Source organism: Culex pipiens, chromosome 3 (genome assembly GCF_016801865.2).
Source record: "Culex pipiens pallens isolate TS chromosome 3, TS_CPP_V2, whole genome shotgun sequence".
In the NCBI taxonomy this organism is placed as follows: Eukaryota; Metazoa; Arthropoda; class Insecta; order Diptera; family Culicidae; genus Culex; species Culex pipiens.
In genome coordinates, this window is record NC_068939.1 from 93,283,917 (window position 1) to 93,310,307 (window position 26,391).

Genomic DNA, 26,391 nt, shown 5'->3' on the forward strand with positions numbered 1-26,391 from the left:
AGAATATTTGCCATCAGGTATGTTTAGATCATCAAAAATAAATTAATACATTTAAAAAAAATGAAACTTCTTTTAGAAACAAATCACAATAAACTTGTGAAGTGAAGTTTTTAAAAGTTTTATTTAGAAACTATGAAATAAATAACTTATTAAACTTGTGCATAAAACTTTGCAAACAACAAGAAAAACTGTTATCATCCTCTAAGTACTCTAAGTTAAGAGGTCTACGCCGATGGAGTTTGTCGTTACAATAATATTTAATTTCCAATGACTTGTAATCTACTTAATATGTATTGCACATTGAAAAGAAACCGTTTTTTTCAGTCAGCATTTTACTGGCTTTTTCTGTCAAATAAAAACAACAATCAATCAAACAAACAAGTAAATGTTGTTGTTCAATTCTCCAAAAAATCTTATCACGCTTTTCAAATGAAAACTACTATAATTGTATGTACATGTACAAAGACTTTGTGGATTTAATATTTGGTAAATGTTGTTATTTTGAAGATTTCACAGAAATTTTCTTATTTCGCAAATCCCATAAAATTTCCTAGTTCACGGATTTTACGCTTTCCGCAAAATCCGCAAAAAATGACGAATACAAGTCAGAACTATTTTAAATAAATTGGAAATTTTCTAGAAATATCCATGATTTCCCTGGAAATTAGGTAAAAAAATCAGGTTTCCCAAGATTTTTTAAAACCCCTATTTAGCATTTTACATATACATGACGAAATCCAGTCTGCAACCCGCTAAGTTCATTATATTAAATATTCAAAATTTGCTATAAGTCGATTGGCCATTTTTGTGCGAATAAAACTTAAAATTTTTGCCGAGTGATTACAGAAGTCGATAAAAGGATAGGAATTTTGAATACATGAATGCAATTCATTTAGAAGTGTATTTTAGTAACCCTAGCTGCAACCGTCCTCCTCCCCCACATTTCCCTCGCTCTCCCTTTCTTGGTTGCAGTCTGCGGTAAGATTCTATTTTTTGTTTTCACTCGTTGCACCAACCCGTTTGAATTATTGCCGGCATTGACATGATAGAGCTCCCCCTCCATCCCTCCTTCAATCCACTTCCACTCTGCGCAATGCACTTTGGTCTGCATCGAGGGTCCACCCCCCTTTCTGAGGTTAAAACGGAAGAGCAATGATTTGATTCAGGTATGGACTATGCATAGCAAATGAAAAGAACAATTTATCATGCCCTCCCCTGCAGCACCGGCACGAATTCTCTGGTGGTGATATTTCTTATGGATATATTATTGCTTTATTGTAGAGAGAGAGCCCGGTCTTGGTCTTTCTCCCGGTGGAGGTGGTGACGTACTAAATCATTGTCGTTTGATTGTTGAATTGGGTTTTCGGTCAAGGCATTGTGTGTTTTGTACATTTGATTCAGGTGACAAGTTTGCTGGGGTCGTTGAAGAGACTGAGAGAGGGACAGTTCAACTAGATTGTTAGAGAACTAAAAATAAAGTTTGATGAACCCTGCTTATCAACGTTTTTTTGTAATTTAAGTCAAAACTTTTAAATTTCATGTTCAATTTCTTACTCACAACCATTTCAACCTCTCTAATTAATTTACGCTGCAAACTTCTGCTTTCAGTTTTTCTATATCAATATGCTAATCATGACGACAAGGTTCATCATTTCCGGATGCCTTCTTCACGTTGGTTCTTGTCGGTCAACAGCCAATTTGGCCAATTGGCCTATCGCTAGCAGTAGAAAGAAAATCCAGTCATTCCAACGCCAATAAACTACTCATCGTGGCTCATTATCGAATGGCTTTAATATTTTTTGCTTCGCTTCTTCAGACATTATGACTCGTTGAAAATTATATCCACCTCATTCCACATCACTTCCTTACCACCGTCGATGATAACCAAAAATTACAAGAGTTGAAGCGTTTTTTGGCGCTGGTTGTTCGTTTTTTATGCTCACTTGGGCGCAACTCCTTCAACAAACAACTCCAAGCCAGTTTGAAAAACTTCAAACTCCAAACCCCTCTTCTGTTCAGTCGGCATGAAGTGGAAAAAAAGATGGCCTCGGCGGATTGAACTTTTTCGATTCCGCCACATTGCGGTCAAGTCGCGTTCGAGATCTGCTAGAACTTTGCCAGCTTCTTGCGTAGCCCTAAAAGGTGCTAATTATTATTTTTGTTCTCACTATAAAAGAACTTCATTTTAAATATTAGTTATTTAGTTATTTATTAAGTTTTCTACTTCCAATGAACAATATCAACAGGAAATATAAGAACTTCAGTCGAATTTCCCAACCACAAACATTCTAATACAATTCTCCTGCGAAATCACCAATCGAAAACCTTCTACCGGATCGAATATCTCACCGATTTCCAAGCAAGTCATAATCCTTCACAGCGGAAACACGCTACTAAAACCCAGTATGCGACGACGGATATCGAATCTTTCACAATAAACTCACGTCAAAACAAGTTCCATTATAGAGGAGAAAATTGTGACGTCAGAAATGAACTCAAGTCACTCAAAGTTCATTTTGTGAGTGACTTTAACAGTTTGGCCTAGTTTGACAGATACCTCGTCCCTAGTTTTTATATGAGAGAGAAAAGGAGGCGAATACTTTATGGAAATCATACCTGTCAAAATTCCTAGCCTCAAAATTTTGTCGCGAGTTGCTTTTCTCCTCTATTGGCGGAGAAGGCAAACTCCGCCGATGCGCTAGTCGTTGACTGGCGGGGAGCTTCAACCTCTCCAATGCCGTTCAATCGCCCGTCGCCTGGGTCAGACCAGGTCTGGCGGGTGTTCATAACAGCAGGTTGTTGCTAGCGTTCGAAAACCGCATACGGACACGTCGTTCTAAACACAGTCTGACTTGATTCTCGATTGACTCGTCAAATTACTTCCAGTTATACGAGCTGGATTGCGATTAGTAGAAGCAGCTAGCTTCTTTCCTTTGCTTTGACGAATGCGTTGAGATCAGCGTTCAAGTGGAGTCAATGGGCCCGAAAGGGTCATCTTTATTATTTTTGGAGTAAATGACTAATTCTCTTGGAAATAAATTAGAAATAGAATTAGCTGAAAATAAACCCTGCAAAATTCAGCTGAAAACGTGGGAATATTTTACTTTAAACAAATTGAACTTACGCTATTTATTTTTTTTAGAATAATTCAATTATTCAATGTACATGTACCTACACAGTAAAACAAATATGGTAATATTATGTTAGGCTTGGGTACGTCTTTTATATCAGAAAAAAATCACCTTTGGAAAAGTATAATTTTACCACTTTTCAGGTGTAAAGTCCCTTTTTCAGTCTAAATAGAGGAGAAAAGCAACTCGCGACAAAACTTTGAGGCTAGGAATGATTTTCATAAAGTATTCGCCTCCTTTTCTCCTTTTCATCTATAGAGGAGAAAATCGTGACGTCAGAAATGAACTAAAATCACTCAAAGTTCATTTTGTAAGTGACTTTAACAGTTTGGCCTAGTTTGACAGCTACATTGTCCTAAGTTCTCTGTGGGAGAAAAAAGGAGGCCAATACTTTATGAAAATCATACCTGTCAAAATTCCTAGCCTCAAAATTTTGTCGCGAGTTGCTTTTCTCCTTTATTGAAGTAAAATTACCTCATAAAGAAGGTAATAAATATTCAACCTTCCAAATTTACATATTTTTTTATTTACTGTGTACTATCAAAAGAAATTCTAAGAAATAACGAATTTTGGCGCGGAAGGCGCGGATCGCGCGGATAGCGCGGATCTGGCGCGGATAGCGCGGATCTGGCGCGGATTTGCTGACTAATTTTGCTCAGGCGCGGATTTTGCGCGGATTGATAAATAAATTAATTGAGAGAGATAGAATTACTTTCAAGTTAGTGAGAAAAATATTATCAGGAATTACGAGAATTTGTTTTTTTCCTTTGAGTGCAAGAATTTTCTTCTGAAAATGTTTGTTTGTATTTTCTTAGTACGAACCGTCGAAAAATGAAGATGAAGATTATGTAGAAATTATTTTTTACATGTTTCTTGTCATTTCTTCACATCTCCGGCTCTGAATATTTAATTTCTTTTGATTTGAGTAATGATTTTTAACCTTATTTATTTTTTTTATTTTATACTGGATTTATTCAATTTTTAATGTTGTACATCAAATATTACAAACTTTTCCCGAAGATATAGACATTGGAATGTGTAACAAAAACGATTATTGGGGCTTGTTCTGGTGGGCGCCAAATATGAGCTTGATTGGACGTAACAGAAGCTGGCCTCCACTTTCGAATTTTAGATGGGATTTAATCCGTAGAAATATTTTTTTCTAGATTTAAACATTCTTGGCGAAAATTAAAAGATCAGAACATTCAAAATTCAAAGCTTCAGAAATTCAAAATTATATTTTTTTGTTTTAATAGTTTTTTTATCCAAAAAAAATTCATATTCAAAATTTTTCGAAATTTCTAAAATTTTAATTTAAAAAATCTGAAATAAAAAAAAATCCAAATTCAAATAGTCAAAATTTGAAAACTAAAAAGTATCAAATTCAATTTAGAAAACAAAAAAATATTTATCAAATATCAAATAATTTTAGAATTCTTATGTTTTTAAATTCTTAAATTATTTTATTCTTAAATTCTTGAATGCCACAATTTTTGAAGTCATATTTTATGTTAGAGATTTTGAAATTATGAGAAGAAAATATTTGAAATATCGGAAATGAAATTTCTCTCGGAGTAAAATTTTAGCGAAAAATTTGGAATACAAACTGTATAAAAATTCTTGGATTTAGAATTTTTAGACTTTTAAAATTTAAAATTTTATCATATTAATATTTTAGATTTTGATTTATTTTTGAGCTTATAGGTAGAAGTATTTTTTTAAGGTTTTTAAATATTGTATTTTTGTAGATTTTTTCATGACCCTTCCTTGACCGTCTCTTGAGGTTTTTTAAATGGATTTGTTTCTTTTATTCTTTTGGAGCCTTTAAACATTAAACGAGTTTTTTTTATCAAAAATACTTTTTTGGAAAAATGAATTACTATCTCTTTGCTCATAGAAAAATTTAAAAAAAAGTAAAAAATTGTACGCCAAAATGCTTGACATATGTTTTCTTAAACCGATTCTGGCAAAAGTTTTTTGAAAATGTGAATTGTATTTTAAATTGTATTTTAAATTATTAAATGTTGGTCGCGATATTTTTTATATGGCGCAGATTTCGCGCGGTTTCGGGTTTTAGGTCGGCGCGGATTTGGCGCGAATTTTTTTTTCGACTCTCCCGTAACAACCCTGTACATGTCGTCACATATAAACTAGTAGCGTAACCTGGAATATTTTGTAAATATGTGTTTTTACCTTCAAAATTCACATTTTCAAAAAACTTTTGCCAGAATCGGTTTAAGAAAACATATGTCAAGTATTTTGGCGTACAATTTTTTACTATTTTTTAAATTTTTCTATGAGCAAAGAGATAGTAATTCATTTTTCCAAAAAGTATTTCAGAAATCATTAAAAATTGCTTACTTTACAATATAAGCAATTTTGTTATCAACTGTATAATTTTTATTTCCGTATATGTCTCGGATTAGTTTTCAAAAGAACTTAAGAGCCATTGGTAAAAACAGCCCTTTTTGCATTGGTGTTCGAGCTACTTACGAAAAACCAAATTCAAAAATACTTGAGATTGTTCATCTACACGTCCTTCAAGTGCCTTAAACTAACAATCAATGTAATTTTGTTTCAATTTGGAGAAAATCGAAAATAAGTGTCGGAGGGCACGATGGCGCTTTCGGCTTTTTGAAAACTCACCCAAGATGTTTATTACGGGAAAACATTTTTTTCCAAACCAAGTTTCTTAAAGAAAAATTTCAGAAATTTTTGCGCCTCCAAAATTTCGTGTTCATCAAATTTTTTATACCAATTTTTTTCCCATCTTTTGCAACGAGTTTCGTTAAGAAACTCAATCAATCAAATAAAAACGCATTTTACCCTTGTTCGGGAGATATATTTTTATTTTCTGTATCAGGCTTATAAAACAAACTGTATACCTACATTTAGTTTTTTTACCGAATTCGGTAAAGTTAAGCGAATTTTCAACTGCTGAACAGTTCGGCAAAACTGAAAACTACAGAATTTGGTAAAAACTTACCGAAATTCGGCAATGAACTTCAGTTCATTATTGTTCATCGTACAACCGAAATTCGGTAAAATTTTGTTTCTTTTTGACAGATGGTTTACCGAATTTGGTAGTTGAAAAATCGGTAAAGTTTAGATCGGTAAACCATCTGTCAAAATGAACAAAATTTTACCGAATATCGGTTGTACGATGAACAATAATGAACTTCTTTACCGAATTTCGGTTAGTTTTTACCGAATTCGATAATTTTCAGTTTACCTAATTATTCAGCAGTTGAAAATTCGGTAAACTTTACCGAATGAGGTAAAAATATCTAGTAATCTCTGGCTTATTCCTTTTTTTTATAAATTTTCCAGACAGTTTCTTTAATTTTTTGAGTGTTTGTCACTTTTCTTATATTTTTCAACCATTAGCTTTTAAGTCTCAACAAAGTGTGTCAAAATATTATTTGGGACATAAAAATAATCAATGCAAGCTTATTTGACTTATTTTTTGATAGTAGAGAATATTAGTAAAAAATATGGCCAAAGTTGACCCCAGAATAAAAACAAATGCCGGCCCCGGTACTCTCCACGGGTGTTCCCCTCAGGAACAGGGAAAAATGAAAAAATGGATGATACGTATTTTTTCCAATTAGCTTACTTTTTTTTACTTTTTGTTAAGTTTTCTCTTCGGAAAAAGCATTTTAAAAATGAAGTTTTTCAATAATCTAATAAAGATAAGGAGATGCCACGGCGCGGGGTTGGACCAAATGTCACCAAACTTGGTTTTCTTTGTTTTTGAGGCAAAAACCAACCCCATGCAAAATGTTAGCAGATTTGATGAAGGTCGATGTCGGACCCATCTATTGAAACATGATTTTCTTGAAAAAGACGATGAATCGAAACTGTAGACATCAAAAACCAAAAAGAGACCATCTCAAGAAGTATTCTTTGCCTTTAAAGCACCGTGATTAAACTAAACGAACAATCCAATAAAAATCTACTTTAAAACACGACAGAGAATCGCTCCTCTACTAAGCCGGCTTACTACCAGCAGCAAGTTGTCCAGTGTGCATCACTCTCGTAATTAATTCACACTTTTCCGGTTTTTGCACCATCACCATCAACCGTCTACTAGTCACAGTCACTTCTGTTATCGTCGAACGAAGATCAACTGCGCTGCGTCCGCTTTGTAGGTCGCGAATTTCATTGAGCCGTGCGAAATCGGTGCAAAACAGAGGCGATTTACCTGTTGAACGAATCGGCGCTGATCCATGGCCGACGGCGTCGATGACGATGGTTCCGCTCGATTACTCACCGGTCATCGGTGTGATGGGTATGTTGCCCTTTTTGTTAATCGCTGAAAGAACCAGATGTTTTGCCAGCTGGTGCACAGTTAAAAAAATGTTTTTTTTTAAATATATTTTTCTTAGCTTGTTATTTAAACATATTTAGAAAAAAAATATAATTTTTAAAAGGTATTTTGCATCAAACTTTTTTCACAGCCTTCAATTCAATTCAGCTGCCCGTTAATGAGGCAGAAATAATTGACGTGGCGGCGTCTTCTGCTGCGAGGGGGAGTCAACACGTGTGTGCATGTGGTTTATTGGCTGCCATAAGTCTTGTGCCATTTTCTTGGGCAAGTGTCTTGACAGAGCAATTTGCATGCAAGACAGTCGACTGCTGCTGGTGGAATGTTTTAACAACAGAGGGTTCATTGGGGTGTTGCACCCCCATCTTTTGCGTCATTGAGGGAGACCGAGGTCGTGTGGTTCAATAAATCATGAGAAATTAAATGCAGGGCAGAGCTTCTGTATTATTTGGGTGGGTGGATGGGAAAATTACACTGTGGACGTATTATGAACCTTATAAGGGTATGATTTGTACGACAAAATTGTATCGTTCGATCGTCTGAACGGATTTGCTCTCGTTAGCAGTAATATGAAGGAAATATTGTAGAATTTTAAGATTTAAAGTATTTTAATAATGGTAAATGGTAAAACTTCGCCCTTAGATTCTAATCTACAGACTTGTTTTTATTTTATCCATGCTTAGTCTTCCGAGCAAGCTGGCACGAACTGTGACGAATCTATGGATTTTACACCATTCATCCCAACTCGTCGAATGATGATGAACACTTTTGATTTACATCCAAAAAGCCAGCTCATCACTCACAAAGTGGCGCTGCAAAAAAGGCTGAATGACATTGACTTTGACTTTGGGATGGCCTGGTTGGGCCTCGGCACTACTTTAAACCCAACAACGGCAACTTCTCACTTCCGCACGCCCCAGTGAGTTCTACATTTTGCTCATTAGTCCACATTAGCACCCATCGTGGCTCGTCGGTTGAGCTGGTGAACGTTGTAGTTAGTCATTTAACGAATTTGAAAATAGCGGAAAATGTGGTGGTAATTTGTTTGCTGTGATTTGAGGGAACAGTGATATGTTTTTAAAAGGTTCACCACATGTTTAATAACTTTTAACCCAATTAAACAAATAGTGGTTTCGAAGGAGGACAGCACATTAGCATAAGTGCCGCGATGGATTAAGTTGAGCAGAAAATTGCACGCCCATCAGTGAGACTAAACCTCAAACCGAGGGCGTGCAACAATGAATGAATGTTGAAAGCTTCCATGAATGGAACGTTAGTATGGAAAAAAGGTGGGCTTTAGGTATTCATCTTCGAGGGAGGAAGAAGCAAAAAATATAAGCTCGCGCCTCGAAGGGAAAGATTTTTGCGCGTTATGCACGGTGCGTACTTGCAATGCATTTACTCGCGAACGGTGAGTGGAATGTTCATGGTAAATGGGTCCAAATTACGCGAAGGCGGTCAATGTCAGGGAACTGGGGTGGTTGGAGGTCGAGGTCAGATTGAGTGCTTATTATTTCGATAGTTTTAAATGGGAGAAAAGTTGCGTAAAAAGCTTCTACCTGTACAAACGGCTGGAACTCTGATTTTTGACGTTCTTTTAATGTTGAGCAGGATTTTAATATCTCAAAAAATATTTTTTAAGAAAAGAACAGAAAATTAAAAAAAAACATTTTTAACATTGGAAATCAAACCAATTGTTTCCGAGCGATCGCGAGTTAAAAATAGAACTAATTAGATGACACAGAACAAAACTTATTTTTCACAAAATTCAAACTTTAAGAGTCATTATCTCAGCATCCAGCAGTCCGATCAACAATGTCAAATACGGAAAATAAAGAAATGTTTTCCAAACTCTTTGTAATTATTTTAAATTTGCAAAAAACAGAACAGAGCAACCTTATCGAGATTTTGGAGTATTATTTCTACTTTAAAAAAAATGCTTTCTCAAACTGCAAATACAAGACCTTTTCTAGAGATTTTTGAGCCTGAAAATTGTATTGTATCATTTTGTATCACACTGAGTGATTTTTTCAATGTTCACTTACCACTTATCACTTACTAGTTAAAAACTGTATTCCTTCAATTAACGGACCTTAACTGCTCATGATCGCCTAAATGTCCCATATGCATTTTTATCACTTTTGAGTTATTGATGCAGTTTGGTTCAAAATCGTGTGCTCTTTCAAAAGAGCCTATAACACAGGGGTGCTCAAAGTTTTTGAATGGCGGGCCAAATTTGAAGCTAACATGAGCTTGCGGGCCATATGAAAAAATAATGTTTTTTTTTATTTCAATCTATAAAGCTAAAAAACAAAATATTAAAAAACAAAAAAAAAACAGTTTTGTACAAAAAGCCTCCAATCAAAATTAAATTAAATTTTATTAATATCAGAAAATCGAAAAAAAATATTATTCATCTGCTTTTCATTGCAACTTTCGTGCCTGAACTATCGTGATTTCACAAATATAATGAAAGTTTTAAAGTTGTATTTAAGTAGATTTCAATTTTTTTTCAATTCGGTTTTATTGGTGAATTATCAATATACAATAAGTTCTTTTGAAATACATAACAGAGTTTTGGAGTTCCTTTCAGCTGTGTGTTACATCATAATCCATTTTGGAACAATTGTTGCTTGTAGTTAAGGGGTTACCGAAAGTAAGAAAAAGATAAGAAAAAAAAACTTACTAAAATTGCAAGGGAAAGGGGATAGAAATAGAGAAAGCTTAAAACTAGATCACATTTTTTTATCCTTTATAGATGTGCTTAATCATCAGCTCCCCGAGGGCCAGAAATTGCTCCGCCTTGTTACGGCAGGTCCGAAACCGCGTCATCATCTCCCCCGCGAGAGCAAAGAACTCCGGCAGGGTGAAGAGATCTTCCCCGGTGACTCCTTGCTGGGTCGCATCGCCGCTACCGGCAGCGACCACGCTCGCAAACGACCGCCCCCATCCAGGAGGGAACGCTGGGTTGTCCGCTGGAACCGTACGCTGGCCAGCTGCAGGAACGGCTGCGCTCGCACTTCGCTGAGGAGGGTGGGACGCTGCTGCTTTCTTCTTCCTCTTTTCCTGCTCCTCGAGGTAGGACTTCCGCGCGACGCATCCGCGGTAATTACCGGTATGGTTACCGCCGCAGTTCGCGCACTTTACGCGCGGCTTGGTTTGTTCTGCATTTTCCCCCAAGTCCGCCTTTCGTGGCAGTGCGCACACCTCCGAGAGGTGTGACTCACCGCACTTCACGCAGCGGGGCCGGAGGTTGCAGTTCCGCGAGCCGTGGCCGAATTTCTGGCATCGGTGACATTGCGCTGCGTCCGTCGGATTTTTTGAGTAAAACCGCCAGTTTACCCAAAAACCGTCCAACGCCTTAGTCCGCCGCAGGTCTTGAAGTTTGACGGTGCCGCGATCGAAGTACAACAGGTACAGTGTGTGTGTACCTGTGACTGTTGTCTTCCGCGAGAGGACTTTTATGTCTCGCGGCGTTATTCCGACACCCGAGAGGTGCTCCTTGAGGACGGAGGTCGGGCGGTCTTGGTACCCCTGCAAGACGATCTTAACAGCGGTCTTCTGCACGGGGTCGAATGTGTAGAATTTGAAGTTTTTACGCTTCAATTTCTCCACAACCAGGTCGAAGTTCTTTTGGTCAAATGTGAACACTTGCACTGACGATTTACCTATTTTGAGGCAGTACACGAGGCCTTCCAGCTGCTCGTCAACATCGTCCGCCAACGTGTCCAAAACGAAAATTGGTGGTGGTCGTCGTTCCTTTGGAGTAATTACTTTTTTTGGCGAAATCACTTTCTTCCGTGTACGACCATCGTCGTCGTCGTCGTCGGTAGTGCTACCGTCGGTGTTGTTGTTGTTGCTTTCCTCGTCACTCAGTCTCGCGAACTTGTTACTGGTGGGAATGTTGGCGGATGTTGAAGCGCCATCGGTCGACGGATTGCCGGAAGTAGCTGAACGGAGCCTAATAGGGCTGCGATCCTGGACGCGGTAATTAGCGTGTAATAACTTGGGGTCGAATCCTTTGGCGCACACACTCCCCGGCGCGATGGCGGACGACGCGGCGTTGGGTTGTTTACCTTTTTGCACACGGCCGGTAGACGAACTTCGCGGGTTTTTCGAGGCCGCACTCGAACTGCCACGGCCACGGCCGGCCCTTGGCATGCTGCAGGAGCAAACTCGCGGCTAATCCCGGTAAATTACGGCGAAAAATTTCGAAAAAACGATGGAGCACTGAGCACTTGACTGCTGCTTGCACTCGTGCGTACACGGAGGTCAATTAAGTAGATTTGTTTTATTTATTTTTAAATATACACCCCTTCGGTGACACAAACTTTGAAAAAGTGTGTAAATTATTTTTTAAATTATGTGCAATCTTAATGATAAATAGTTGCTTAAGGATTTTGCAAAATTTATTCCTCCAATTTTAATAAAATTTTGATAAATATTTGATGAAAATTTTAAATCACATTTACACGTGTTACGATAGATAGTTACAATAAGATAGATTTTTAACACAATATTTGTTTCATATAATTGGGATCAAAGTATGGCTTTTCCATACTTTGATCCCGATTATAAAATTAGTTTTATATTAACAAAATCCAAAAAGGTTCACAAAATAAGCATACTTAACTTAACCTTAATTTCTAAGAATTATAAAATCACTTGAAAATGCATCAAAGGGCCATTTTTACATGATCATTCAAAATGGGTCCGCGGGCCACAAAAGATGACCTCGCGGGCCACGTTTGGCCCGCGGGCCATACTTTGGTCACCCCTGCTATAACATCCAGTACTTTTTCTAGAAATCAGGAGGAAATCCAGTTTTTTCGTGAAAACTTAACACGTTGCCTAATGTGTGGGACAAACTTCAAATGCGTTTTTCTCAGCTTGCTGTTTTTGCATATGGGACATTTATGCGAACATGGGCAGTGAATTTACGATAGTTTTTTTTTCTTAAATTATGATTAAATATTGCCGATGTAGATGCAAAGCACAAAAAGACCATTACTTTTTCATTTATCGGAAACTGCTTAGTTTGTTTATAGATAAAATTTAGCTTGGCTCTACTAGAGGCTACTAGTTTTTTTGAAATTAAATATGTCTTTATTAAACTTTCTTATAATAATTACATTTCATTTACATTCTAAGTGGTATGGCTAAATGCTCTTCATCTTTGTTTAATTTTTCGTTTTATTATTAACTGTTCACATTCGTTTATTTACTTCAAATTGTTTTACATTTTTGCATTGAATCGAATACATTTGGGTAAAAAAGAAAAAATCACTTTAAAAACTAATCCTAACTTAAAACTAAAAAATGTAAATTCATTGAAATATTCAAAATCATTAGAGCGAGTAAACTACGAACTGTATTTTAAGATAAATCCTCCAAGCGTTCTTACTTGTTCCGCACGAGTTTTGCAACCACGCAGTGTTGTTGTCATCTCGATGAAAATGTTCAGAAGTTCTTGTGGTGAAAACAGGTCACTACTGCCTTCATCCGTTGATGCTGGTTGGTTTTCCCTCGGTTACTGACTGAAGCCAGGAGGTGTTGTATTCTCTGCAACTCTTTGCCGCTGATTCAACGGCAATGGCTGCAGATTTGGAACCACTCGAACAGATCCCGCTCCAGGTGACGCCAAAGCAGGAAAATCCACGTCCGTGAAAGCTGGTGGTGTTTTGCGACGATTTGGTTGGTGCCTCGTCGTCGCATGCTGCCGAATTTTTACAAACTCAGCCCGTTTTGGGCAGCTTCGATTCTTGATAGAATGGTCGCCTCCGCAATTGAAGCATTTCGCTTCGATGTTCTCGTTGATTGTTTCGCAAGCTTGAGTTTTGTGCTCACCTCCGCAGGTTGCACAACGACTCTTGATGAAACAGTTCCTTCCACCATGTCCAAACTGCAAGCAGTTCGAACATTGTGTCACGTCACGTTGCACTGGACGATAACGTTCCCAAGTCACGATGAAGTTTGAATTTGCCCGAACTGCTTTCAGCTCAAACGGCGTTGTCGATCCTTTCTCGAGATGAACCAGATACAGTTGATCACGATACTTGATGTCCTTGTTGTGCCTCGTCATCTTGAAGATTTCGATCACGTTCAACTTAAGAGTTTTGAGCTCTTCTTTCAGCACACTCACATCCATGTCGTACAGACCTCGGAGGATCTGTTTCATGGGCCGTTTACCTGGATCGTCATGGCTGTTGTATTCAATCTTGGTGTTGTTCAGGAAATCCCGAACGTAGTTGTAATCCTTTCTGGAAGGTAGCAGAATTTTGAGTCCATCAGCACACAAGCGAATGGAAGCTCGTAAAGCACCAGATTTGATAAACCCGGTCAGCCACTTTCGCACCGAATCCGATGACGATGTTTTCACAAAAATGGGTGGCAACTTTTCCCGTAGTTCAAATTCTTCCTTCTCGCTTACGTCCACAGGGAGGGTAGCAAACTGGTTTCCAGACTAATTTTGAGCGTCCTTGCTCAAACTGCCTGGCTTTGCAGGTAGCGCTTCGGCATTCTTTAGCTTCTTCAAATCTGCCGATCCTGCTGGTGAGGACCGCCTCTTTTTCTTGCCGTGAGGCATTTTTTGCACTTTTTAGCACTTATTTGGTGTTGGAGGGACGCACGTCTGACTCGCTGCTCTGCTGATCGCAGACTCCGAGGCTTCTAGTTTTTTTAAGGTTTTTAGTTTTTTTTCACTAATTGGAAAATTTGCTACCAACCGTGAACGTTTTCTTTCGAAAGACGACTCTGTTGTTCATTTTGTTTCTGTGTTGAAATTGTTTTACAAGATTAATTTTATACTTTCTGAATTACAAAATTAGAAAAGCATTGGTTAAACATTTTTGGTTGAACTTTTTGGTCTCCAGAAACTCGACACTTAGATTTTTTTTTTAAATATTCAGGCAGGGCCGCATGATTTTTCTCCAAAACAATGCGATTTGTTCCTTGAACATATTGCATGTGATTTCTGGTGTAGGTTAGTGTAATCTCTGATTGGTTAAATATTGTTTTGCCCCAATATTTTAATCTAATCTAATCTAATCTAATCTAATCTAATAAGACCCTAGCGCAGCCAATCTTTCGAAGGGATCCTGGAGAGTGCCTTAGGTTAGATGACGCCTAGCACTCTTCTTGTCATTTATTAACATTTGTAGTGCGCCATTGCATCGGAATGCATTGAAACATCACAAGCGTTAAAGCGGCCAGGCCTACTGCGTAAAGCCGTATCGCAGAGATGACTCGTAATTGGGTTGAGTTTGAGCACTGAGTGTTCGAACAACAACACAATTCTGAATCGACAGGGGAGGAAGAAGCGTGGGGACACACCACCATACGCTCCGAGATTTTGGTTGTATTCGTTGGGAGCACCATGCTAAGAAGGTTTGGTACTACGGGACCCTCTGGGATGGGACATTGTATTTCCACGAATGCCCTGGACACTATTTGCCGTGGTTATAGCGCCACAACTCGCTCTTTTTTGCCCCAATATTTTAAGTATAAAAATTATCAAAGTCTCGATCAAATTTCCCGGGAATCGAGAGATTCTAAAATCTTCGATTTCACGGGCAATTTATCACGGGAATTCCCGCTCGTCACCCTCTAATTTTTGAAAATTAGTTTGACAATATTTCAGATTTGTTTTTTCCACAAATCAAAATTTTTTAAGCATTTATATAAATTTTAAAAAATTTGGCGGCATTTTTCAATATACAGTCCAGACTCGATTATCCGAAGGCCTCGGAAAAATTTCACTATGGATAATCGAAACACGAAAAAAATTTTTTTTTGATGCCTAATTTTTTATTGTCGAGATTAAGTATGACCCCTAAACTAAGTTAAAGTGATTTAAAAATGTTAAATCCAAGATGGCGGCCAATATGGTGGTGTTGAAATATTGAAAAAATGCATTTTATTTTTTAGTAGGCAATCAACTATTCAAATTTGACTAAAATGTGGTTGCAGAACTCGAATTTGATGTTTAAAACAAGAAAAAGAAAAAAAAACTATAAAAAAGTTTTGTTCGTGATTTGATTATCCGAAGCCCCATACAAACCTTCGGATAATCGAACTTCGGATAATCGAAACTTCGGATAATCGAGGCTTTGGATAATCGAGTCTGGACTGTAATCCAATAGACAGCTTTTTTTAGACTTAACTATTTTCAGGGACTTTTTTAGACCATTCTTTAACAACTTAATAAGTGAAAGTTGTTATTTTACAACAGCAAACAGCATTTCAAGCTAATTCTACCATGTGCAGCAAATCACTGCACAGAGGGATGAAATTGGGAAAAATACTTAGGGATCTTTACATCATATAATTTCATCGATTTTTGGCCATAGCCCTCCAATCAATTTCCAGGACCTTTTTTTTACAAAAGAAAAGTATTGGTAGGACTTGGGGACTAGCCGCGTTCCGAAAAGTATACGCAATCCCATTTTTCCAGATTTCATCCCACTGTTCCACTGCCTGGACTGTTGATAGCGGGATTTATCGGATTTATCAGGTTGTGGAACGAAAAAACAAAGCATGCTATGAAGGGACTGAAGAATTTATCGAAACAGGATGGTTTATCGAGGAATCGACGATCGACAACCAGAGAGTCAACTGTATTTACTTCTGGAGAGTTTGCCAAGTTTGCATACGTATCTTACCAATACCAAATTGAGTTATCGATTTGCTTGAAATAATTTTGGATAACAGAATGAGTTATTTTTCGAACAAATCTCTGTTATTATTTTGTGTTATTATAACAGCTAATCTGGGTGTTTTAATAACAAGTTCTGACCTCCTGACAATAACAGAACTTGAACTTTTCCTGTAATTTCCACCTGCTCGGGCCAACACCAAGACACAACAATGAAATTATTCCGAAATCGTATTTTTTCCGATTTTGAACGTTGTTGATTGTTGACTGTTGTCGATTTTTAATATGTTCATAGCGAAATCGAAATTTTTTTTTACGATTTTGGAAATATTTCGATTTTTAAAAAATTCACATCATAGAGTTACCGGATTAGCTTACAGGATTTCTATCCTTGTAATGTCCATCATCAGGGCTTTTATTTTTAATATCTCAGCGTTCCGGATCCTTTGAGAAAAAGCGGAATAAGGACAGACACTTCGCCACTATTTGAATTTATATGAATGTTGAATTTAATTAGTCAACTTGGACTATCCGACCACTCATTTCTATTTTCGTCACATTAATTGGAAAACTCCAGAATTAGGAGCCGACTCAACAAATTGCCTTCTGTATAATTCAACCTGTTGACTTTTTTACGAGCTGTTTTAAAACCCCCACTGCCGCCCGTAATTAATTCCATATCTCCGTTCTCTTATCCTTATTTTCGCAGATCTCACCAGTCAGCCAACCAGCATCGGCCACCAACAAAAAATAAAAGCCGGACCATGGTCGTCCCTCATCCGGCTGGTTAAGCCTTGCCACCATCTTTCAAATTCTACGTCACGCCAAAAAATTCGGCGGCAAGACGCAAGTTTCCCATCAATCTACGCTGTGTGACCTTGGCCATCGTGGACGAACAAAACTACCAACCAAGGGGACATACGCGGCTACGAGCTATCATCAGCAAAATGAGAGAAAGAGCAAAAATCGAGTACCTTTGCCTCTAATAAACCATAAGACCATAGGGCATAAGAAGAATTCTCTATGAAAGTTAGACGTTGGGATGAATGTAGCTAAATTTAAAATATTAAAGTTAATTTTTGCCAAGTGAAGAATTTCTCTGAAATTGTCTTTGAAATATGTTTTTTTAACATTACTTAAAATTGCGAAAAAAAATCAAATGGGATTGCTTTGCCATTCTGTTTTGACTGTTCTAAAGTCAGAGTTTGTTAAGGAAATTGCATGATATTTGAATTCTTTATTTTGCAGTTCAAACTAAGATTCCAAACTCATCTGATTTCACTTAGAATTTCCTTCTAGCCACCAGCTAGCAATTTCGCACCATCATCGAGTTTTTCTCATCTCACTATTGTTGCTGCTGACTTGCAACCTGGCCCCGCTACTAAAGAAGACGTTAAGCGATGCTGTGTGTGAGAGAGTGTGTGTTTTTTTAAACAAGTTCGTCTCGTTCACTGGTTACTGCTACTAGAGTATGCTAAATGGAGGTTGGTTCGCGCGAAAGGAACAATATGCGAGTGGTGGTGGCGGGATGGAAAAAAATGCAAAAGCGATTAATTGTGGCATAAATTTAGACGCGTTGTACAAAGCTTATGCAAAGTGGGTGGTGGAGAAGGAAGGAGGAGAGCAGCCATTTCAAGCTAACAAGTGCTTAATTAATCTCGAACATGCTGCACACACAAACGCAATTCATCTGCATAAGTATGATGGAGTTATTGCTGGTAAATCCGACAAAAGAGTTGGCGCTTCTTGTGAGCTTGGAGATTTCAGAAGAGAGGGAGTGAGAATGTTCTGATGCTTTTAGGAAATGTGCGTAAAATGTTCAGTGTTGTTGCATTATGTCTTGAAAAATAACAACGATTGCGTTTTCTAGATTACATAAATTAATCGAATCAAAAATATAATATTCATATTATTTCATTATTTTGCATAGTTTGCATTATTTAACAAAAGCACTGAATGAATCTTCAATTTAATGTTCTGCAAAGTTAATTGCAATAGTGCTAGTAAAAGTACTGGTCATGCGAGTAGTGCCTCTACGAAAATCATCGTGGTGTACACTGTACTTATTGCTGTGCCATTAAACGTTAAAAAATGCTGACGTTTCAATGTGTTGAGTTTTCATTAGGTGCTTTTAAAATATTTGTTGATATTGATGATTAATAAAAACTCACTTCCAATCCTCAAAAAAAAAAAATTACTGAACAATGATTTTTTTTATCAATTGACTGTGATGCAGAGATTCATAAAAAAAATGGCAGCTACATTCGCCAAAAGCTTTTAAATGTTATCAAAAGTAGCTTGTTAGAATCATAGTCCAGACCACGAACGAGCTTAAACAACATGACATCGATCTGATGTGGGTAATTCTCCACCATCTCACACAGCAGTTTTTGATTTTGATTTGATGTGATAACCAACAGGGCCACAAGGATGACCAATGTAGCGGTTGCCTAGAGCTACAGTGGCTCAGACTTAAAGGGAGCATCTTCAATTTACTGCCGTATGAAGGGCCAGGTGGTTCACACTCTCTCATCAGCTCTTGCAGTGAGCGGTCGTCTTTCAGGAGGAGGTTTCAGGAGGAGAAGCAGCCGTTGACGGACAAGGAGGTGGAGAATTCGTTGAAACCGGATCCACCAACCCCGCGCGTGCGTAAGTACCAGGACGCTCCCGGGGAGAGGTGGCAGGTTTTCTTTCGGCCGAAGCACAAGCCACTGCAGACAATGCGGATTTCGGAGGATCTGTGGAAACACTACCCCGGAGTAACGGATGTCACCAAACTCCACCAGAACAAGCTCCGCGCTACTGTCAACAACCCGAAGGAAGCCAACGCAATCGTCTGCGATCCGCGGTTCTGCATTGAATACCGGGTCTGGATTCCGGCGCGTTCCGTGGAGATCGACGGCGTAGTGAGCGAAAACGGACTGACGGTGCAGCAGGTGTTGACGGCGGTAGGCCACTTCAAGAGGAGGAGTTTACCAACAATTCCGGTCATCGAGGCTCGACAGATGGGTACGGCCGAAGGTGAGGGCGCGTCCAAACGCTTTGTCCCATCGAGCTCGTACCGAGTGACGTTTGCGGGGACAGCTCTACCAGATTACCTGGTGGTGGACAACATACTCCGTCTTCCGGTGCGCATGTACCGCCCGCGCGTTATGAGTTGCTCTAACTGCAAAAAGCTGGGACATACAAAGGCGTTCTGCAGCAACAAGACGGTCTGTGGCAAATGCGGAGAGAAACATCCGGACGAGCAGTGCCAGAAAGAGGTAGAGAAGTGCCTGCTCTGTGGAGGACAACCCCACGAAGTTCGTTCTTGTCCCAAATACAAGACGCGCGAGGACAAGTTGAAACGCGAACTGGAGAGGCGGTCGAAGCGCTCATTCGCAGATATGTTGAAGACGGTCACGACGAGTGCCGGCAGCGAGAACCCCTTTTCCGTCCTTTCAGAGGAAGAGGATGATTCATCTGAGGACGGAACTGAAGATGAGCTGATAATCAACGCAAAAGGCGGAACCTCCAAAAGGAAGAGAAAAACAAAGAAAAAGAGCAACAGTGACAAGTCTCGGAGCAGCACCCTTCCACAGCCAGGTTCGGAAAAGTTCAACAAAGCGTTCCCGGGGGTGAGCTCAACAAAAACATCGCCAAAAGATCCAACCAACCCAGCAGCAGTCGTGCCTCAGAAGGACCATGGTAAAGACAACAGGATTCCGTTTTCGCTTTTGTTGGAAGCGGTGTTGTCGGCAGTGAGCGTATCAACAAGAACCCTGCTGGAACCTCTGATCCCCTTTTTCAAAGAACTCGGCAAGATACTCAGCGAGAACTCGGCGCTTAATGCCATTATCTCTTTTGATTAAACTGTTAATTTACTATAGCCTTAAGTTAAAATGTAAATTACAAGTAAAACCCGGTCCGAACCAGTTTACTTACAGCTAAGGGGACCTAAATAAACAATTTCATGAATAAAAAAAAAGGAGGTGGTTGGACGCGAACAAGCAAAATCACTCACGGTGTCCTCAGGAGAAGCGAATCTCCTTCCGACCTCCAATAACTCCGAAAAAAAAGTCTGACGAAGCTTCCACCATCTCACACAGCAGTTGCCCCGAAAAAGTTAATCGTCATTGCTCATGGCCGTTCAAGATCACCGATTGACACGAACGACAAAATAAAAAGTTGAACTTTTCAGCACTTGTTTCGAAAAGTAACACTTTTCAACATTTTTTTGATTTAAACGATTTATTGACAAAATACATGAAAATTCGACTTAAAATTTCACTCAATGGGTGTTTTTCGAAATTGCAAAAAATGTTGTATGGAACTCGTTGCAAAACTTGATTTTTTCAGCACTCGTCGTATTTATCCAACTCGGTGAACCTCGTTGGATAAATGTACGACTCGTGCTGAAAAAATCCTCTTTTTGCAACTTGTTGCATAAACTACTATTCTAAGTCATTGCAGATTCGAAAAGTACATTGAATTTCCCAGCAAATGATTGAAAAACACGCTTTTTTTGAATATTCAAAAACTGAAGGGGTCGTACCGCTCATCCGTCACGAGTTATCGAAAGTTGGAGCTCGGATTCGTGATTAGTGAGAAAAATTACCCTTTAGGACATAGTTTTACCAAAATCGAATAGGGCCTGGGCAACTTTTTCCTTTTTTTGTTTTGTGTGAGTTGGCGGAGAATTTTCCATGTACCTATCAAAAACACGAAATAATACTTGCAATGATTCGTAATAAGATTTAGGTGAGTTTCAAAACACTTCTAAGCAAATCTTCGAAGATTTTTTGTATTCCATCAACCAGAGGTCTAAACTTCAATGTATAATGGGCAAAATATTGAAAATTCTCTTTCTTTTCGAAAAAAAATACTTTCAGGAAAGGATAATCATGAACACTATTTTAAAAATATTAAAAACAGGATTTTTTCTGCTTAAATTTAACTTTAAGTGGCTCTATCTTGGTGTACTTTATCAAAAAATCTGTTGAGTACTTTTCGATTGCAAATTTGATATAATTTTTTGAGTAAAATTTCCATAAATTAAATCATTACTCTTTACTTTTCTTTGGCTCAAAAGTTGAGTTTTTTTTCCTTAGGCCGTTGCAAATATTTTTTGAAGTTTATGTCCCTCGACTCTGAACAAGGTCAAGGGGGAGGGGGGGCTACGAGTTTAACATTTGCATGGAAAAAGTGTTTTAAAATGCATTATACACCTGTCCGGTTGTTTTGCAATCATAAGTATCCAAAATTTCTAAGTATTGACGAAAGTTATATTTTTGCGAGAAAAAAAAGTTATTGCGGTGCTGTGCATTGTAATTTCATAAAAGTTCAAATTATTTTTAAACGATTATGATTATCAATAAAGAATAAGATATTTTAGATTGTTCTCAGTTGATTAGACTTCTTTTTCCATTGAAATATTCAAGCTGTTCTTAAAATATTTTTTTGTCACTTGATTTTTCGGGCTATTTTTGAAGGGGGGCGCATAAACTTTGAAAAATATTTGCAACGGCTTCAAATCATTAAAAAAAATAAAAAAATTAAAATATGGATTTTGAGAAATGAATTTTTTTGTTGAATAAGGTTAATAAAAAATATCGTGAACCATTTTTTTTTAAATAGTCATCATCAACACCTACGACTTTGCCGAATACATCCTTCAAAAGACACAGATTTCCGTACCATTTTTGTAAATACAGATATGCCAAAATTTTATGAAGTCTTGTATGGGTGAACTAAATGACACAAAATGGCTTCTTCGGTCATAGGGATGGCCCCCAAATAGTTTTAGCCAATTCAAAAAATAAAATAAAATACGGTTTTGGTGAAGAATTGCTCTTTGCCAAATTTAAAGGAACTATAAGGAAAAATTTCAATAGCGTTGAAAAATTTACATAAAAAATCAAACATTTAAGCTAGTATTTTCTTATGAGTTAATGGATTTTGTACACAAAAGTGCTAGCTTAATTTTTGATTTATGGTGGGTAAAGTACCTACATTTAAAACACTTTCAACCTGCTCTCCATTAAATCATGACCCATTGCTCAAGCGTGTGCTAAAACACACCGCTGACGACAGTAAACATAATCTGAGGAGAGTGATCATTCCGCTATTGCAGGTCTGCCGGCGGTCGTTGGTGGTGGCGTTTTATTTGCGAAATTCCACGCCCGGCCAACATTATCCAACAACCGCGCGAGACTCCCGGCATTATACAGTCAGTGACAAAAGTTCCCACCAATTTCTGCACGGTAGGACGTCACAGTTAAGGTGGTAACGCTTGGCGCCAAAGTTTCTTGGAAGCTGACTGTTTGGGGTGGTCGACGCAACTTTGAATGAAGAACCTTAAATTTTCGTTTAAAACATACCAGAATATCTTGAAATTTACAATAATACGAATACGCTAAGTCAATCGAGCAAAGCAAAAATGTATCAATAAAAATTACTTTTTAAACTCACCAGTTGTTGAATTAATGATTTTCATTTCTTCAAATTTTCAGTTCGTGTACTTCAACTGACCCACCAATCAGCATGAGGAAGAGAAGAGTCAAATGAATCAAATGGCATCGAACGAGCCTCCGTGGAAAATTTAGTTCAGTGAAAAAATAGCCCGAAAGTGAGTCTGTATGTGCTTGCAAGTGCTCCCATGCTGCACCAGAAGAAAATCATCCGACGAGTGAAGTGCAAAAAAGTGAAAACAAAGTGCAATAGAAAAATATAAATAAGTCAATATTGTTCGGTTTAAAGGAAGAAAAGCGAAAACAACCCGAAACATCGACACCCGCCCGCCGGAAAATCGGGTCACCCACTCTCTTGTGCCGGAAGCAAAGCAAAGCTGCTCCGTCTGGCTTTACGACGACGATGAAGTGGAACAAAAAACCAAAACAATCGGTAAGTTTGGCGGAGTGCAATTTTGGTTTTGTTTGTGCAAACATCGAAAATTGGCGCGAAATTGCTTTCTGCACACTGGGGCACAATGTTCAATGTGTATCGTCTTATCGCACTTTCAACTGACCTTAAAAATTGTTCGCAATACTTATCGTTTGTATCGACATAAGTGTCATGACTCACATGCAGAAGGGCAAGGTAGGAACTTTTTGCAAATCAACACCGTTTTAGAACTATTTTGTTGCCTAGAACATCATTTTATCTCAAACGAACGAGTTTTTTGATCGATGTGATGTCTTCAGCTAATAAAATATGATTTAGAAAAAAATGCTGCGCTGAAAATAATACTTATTTTGTAACTCACATTAAAAAAAAAACAATTTCAAAAGATAAAAGTTATTTGCAATCGAAAAGTGCTTTACCTTTTTTTTCCGATAAAATGCACGGTTTTCAGATTAAAGTAATTTAAGGGTTGATTTCTGGTCATAAATAGTATATTTGTAAAGTTATTATAGTACCGCCAACTGGAGCGAATTGGAACTACAGTCTGAATAGGGACAGTAGTTTTTAGGACACTAAAAGCTTGAAATTTGAAAAACGATGCACTAATTATATTGTTCTTGGTCTGATATCAAAAACTTGTGCAGTAACAAGGCTAAAACAGCTGTTTCAATTCGCCCCATGTGTCCCATTTGTCCCAGATAACGGTAGTGCCCAAGTCTGTCCATTTCTGTGATTTTATTTTTTCAAATAAGGCCGTTGCAAATATTTTTTGAAGTTTATGTCCCTCGAATCTGATCAAAGTCGAGGGGGGGCCAAAAAATAAAAAAGTTAAAAATTGAAATTACAGGCCACGGTGTCCAGTTGTTTTGAAATCGTTGATTTCCAAAATTTCTAAGAACTGACGAAAATTTTATTTTTGCGAGAAAAAAAAGTTTTTGCGGTGCTGTACATTGTAATTTCATAAAAGTTCAAAATATTTTTAAACGAGTTCAAACATGTTAAATATGATTATCAATGCAGAAAAAGGCATTTTAGATTGTTCTCAGTTGATTGGACTTCTATTTCCATTGAAATTTTGATATTTTTTGAAAAAAATTTTTGTTGCCCCTGATTTTTCGGACCAATTTTGGAGGGGGGGTGGGACATAAACTTTGAAAAATATTTGCAACGGCCTAACTAGAGATTTGTCTACAACTTTGAAAATCGGACTAGTTGCTGAGATATGGCATTGCAAAGAATATAAAACTTTCAATGAACTTAATTAAGCTTTTTAAAGTCCAATTTTCAATGTTAACCCTTCATAACCCAACCCCTTTTGGCGGGCTTCGATCTGAAAATTTGTCATAAACTATTTTTCAACCAAGTGTTGATGCTTATAAAGCATTTGAAAGAAAATTTTATTTTTTTTTTGAATATTTGAAAAATAATTTTTTTTCAGGGTTATACTTTGGCTGTGTTTTTAATTAGCTTTCTTATATTTTGAGTTAAAATAAGTTAAAATACAATTTAAATGATAATGGCATCATTCTATAGCAGAAAATGTGAAAATAAGTAAATAATTGAAGTGACTCTAAAAAAAGTAAAAACTATAAATGTAAAAATCAGTGATCCCCGTGCACCGCGTCCAACCGCGTTCTCTGTTTTCTGTACTCGATCAAACACCAGCACCGCGTGTGCACGCGTACAAGCAAACCTAAACTCTGCCGTGTACAGGCTGTACCCGTACACGAACCTCAAGTTTAAACCGAACCTTGCACCTCGGGTACAAACCCCGTGCAGGCCGACGACGCAGAAAAGAGACAAAAATAGTTCTCTCACGCTCCCTCTGCTGTAAAGTGGTGTTTCATTCTCCGCTGCAGTCACACTACAGTGTTTGCCACAGAGAGAATGAGAAGCAGTCATTTTTTTCGTCTCTTTATACGCTCTTCGCTCGCACGGCGTTGTACCCGAGGTGTGCACCCCGTGTTTAAACCGCGTGTAAACTTGAGTGCGCCGTGCGGGGAGAACTCGAACATGGTAGCTTGATGTGTTTGAGGTTCATCTGCACTGAAAACTTGTACGGCGTGTACGGCGTGCGTGCGTTTCGGGAAGACTGGTAAAAATACATCAGAAACAAAAAGAATCCACTTTAGACTTCATATTGAAAATTGAAATATTTCCAAAAAATTTAAATCAAGCCTAATAATTCGTGCTTTTATTCCGGGATTTTTCGTAACGAAATTCCCGGGAATTTTGCGAAACCGGGAATTCCCGAATGTTGTTTTTTTTAATATTTTGACCCGGTTTTCCCGAAATTGAAAAAAAAATAATCCGGAAATTAAGATTTGGATGTGAGAATAGTGGAAAAAAATAATATTAAGTAATAAAACCAATACACGGCGCGTCCCCGAGCAACACTTCTGAGAGAAGAATATGTTGGTGCTCTGTCCTTCTCTTGTCATCAAGCGGTCCATGGCGCAGTGGTAGCGTGTCGGATCAGCAACCATGAAAATGTTGGTACAATCCTCGTTCTGTTGAGATTTTTTTTTTGCAATACAATCAAACAGCTGTCGGTAATTGTCGGCCCAAGACTTTCTTTTTACATTGAAAATATGATATCTGAGATGGAGAGATGTTTGGTATGTTCACAAACTTTTCAACGAACTTCTTTTAACAAACAAAAAGTTCTAATATTTAAAATTTCAGATGGATTGCTTAACATTTTAATTAAATTTCATATATACACAGAAAAAAAAATGATGGTAATATTCATCAGGAAATGGTGACAGATTTTGTGGCAAAATAAATGATAAATTTTACCCCAGAAAATGATGAATTTTCATCAGTTTTTGTAAATATTCAACAGGTTCACATTTTTACAATTTTTTATGTAATATTACACAAATAAAGAGGTAATATTCAACCTACCAAATTTTCAACATTCCAAAATTCAACTTTTTTTTTCTGTGTAGGCCAAAATGCAATTTCAAAAGATTTGGAAACATGAGACTTCTTCTGGGAAGAAAGTTGAGGTCATGTCAATTCCGTTAGAAAACATATTAAAACGTATACGTATCAAAAAATCTGATGACATCGATTCCGTGCAGGGAATCCCATGCGCGAAGGTTTTGTTTTCGATGTTTCAAGTTCAAGTCACTAAAGTTCGATATACGTTCCTCGAGCAGCACGTTTTCGCAATTATCGCTTTGCCGCAGTTCCGTCGAAGCAAAATGAAACATGGCAATGTTTTTTTTTAAGTACTACTCGGTTATCGGTCGACCAGAATCATCGTCGATTGTGTTGCTGTCCGCGTTGTGGGGACCCATTTTTGATTTGTTTTATTTATAAGTCACGCCACTGGAATGTGTGGGCTTCGCTGGATGGGTTGTTGTTTTTGTTGCTTGTTGGAAATGTTTTTC

The 26,391-nt window shown here is 37.8% G+C and overlaps 1 protein-coding gene across 1 annotated transcript in view; it reads left to right on the plus strand.

Annotated features, from left to right (window-relative positions):
• LOC120413418 (sodium- and chloride-dependent neutral and basic amino acid transporter B(0+)) overlaps positions 1-26,391 on the plus strand; it is a 205,739-nt gene that overhangs the window by 43,573 nt on the left and 135,775 nt on the right. Inside the window, exon 2 of the mRNA XM_039574232.2 lies at positions 22,603-22,993. Within this exon, the coding sequence (XP_039430166.1) occupies positions 22,964-22,993 (30 nt within the window). The 5' untranslated portion in view covers positions 22,603-22,963. The remainder of the gene's footprint in view (positions 1-22,602; positions 22,994-26,391) is intronic.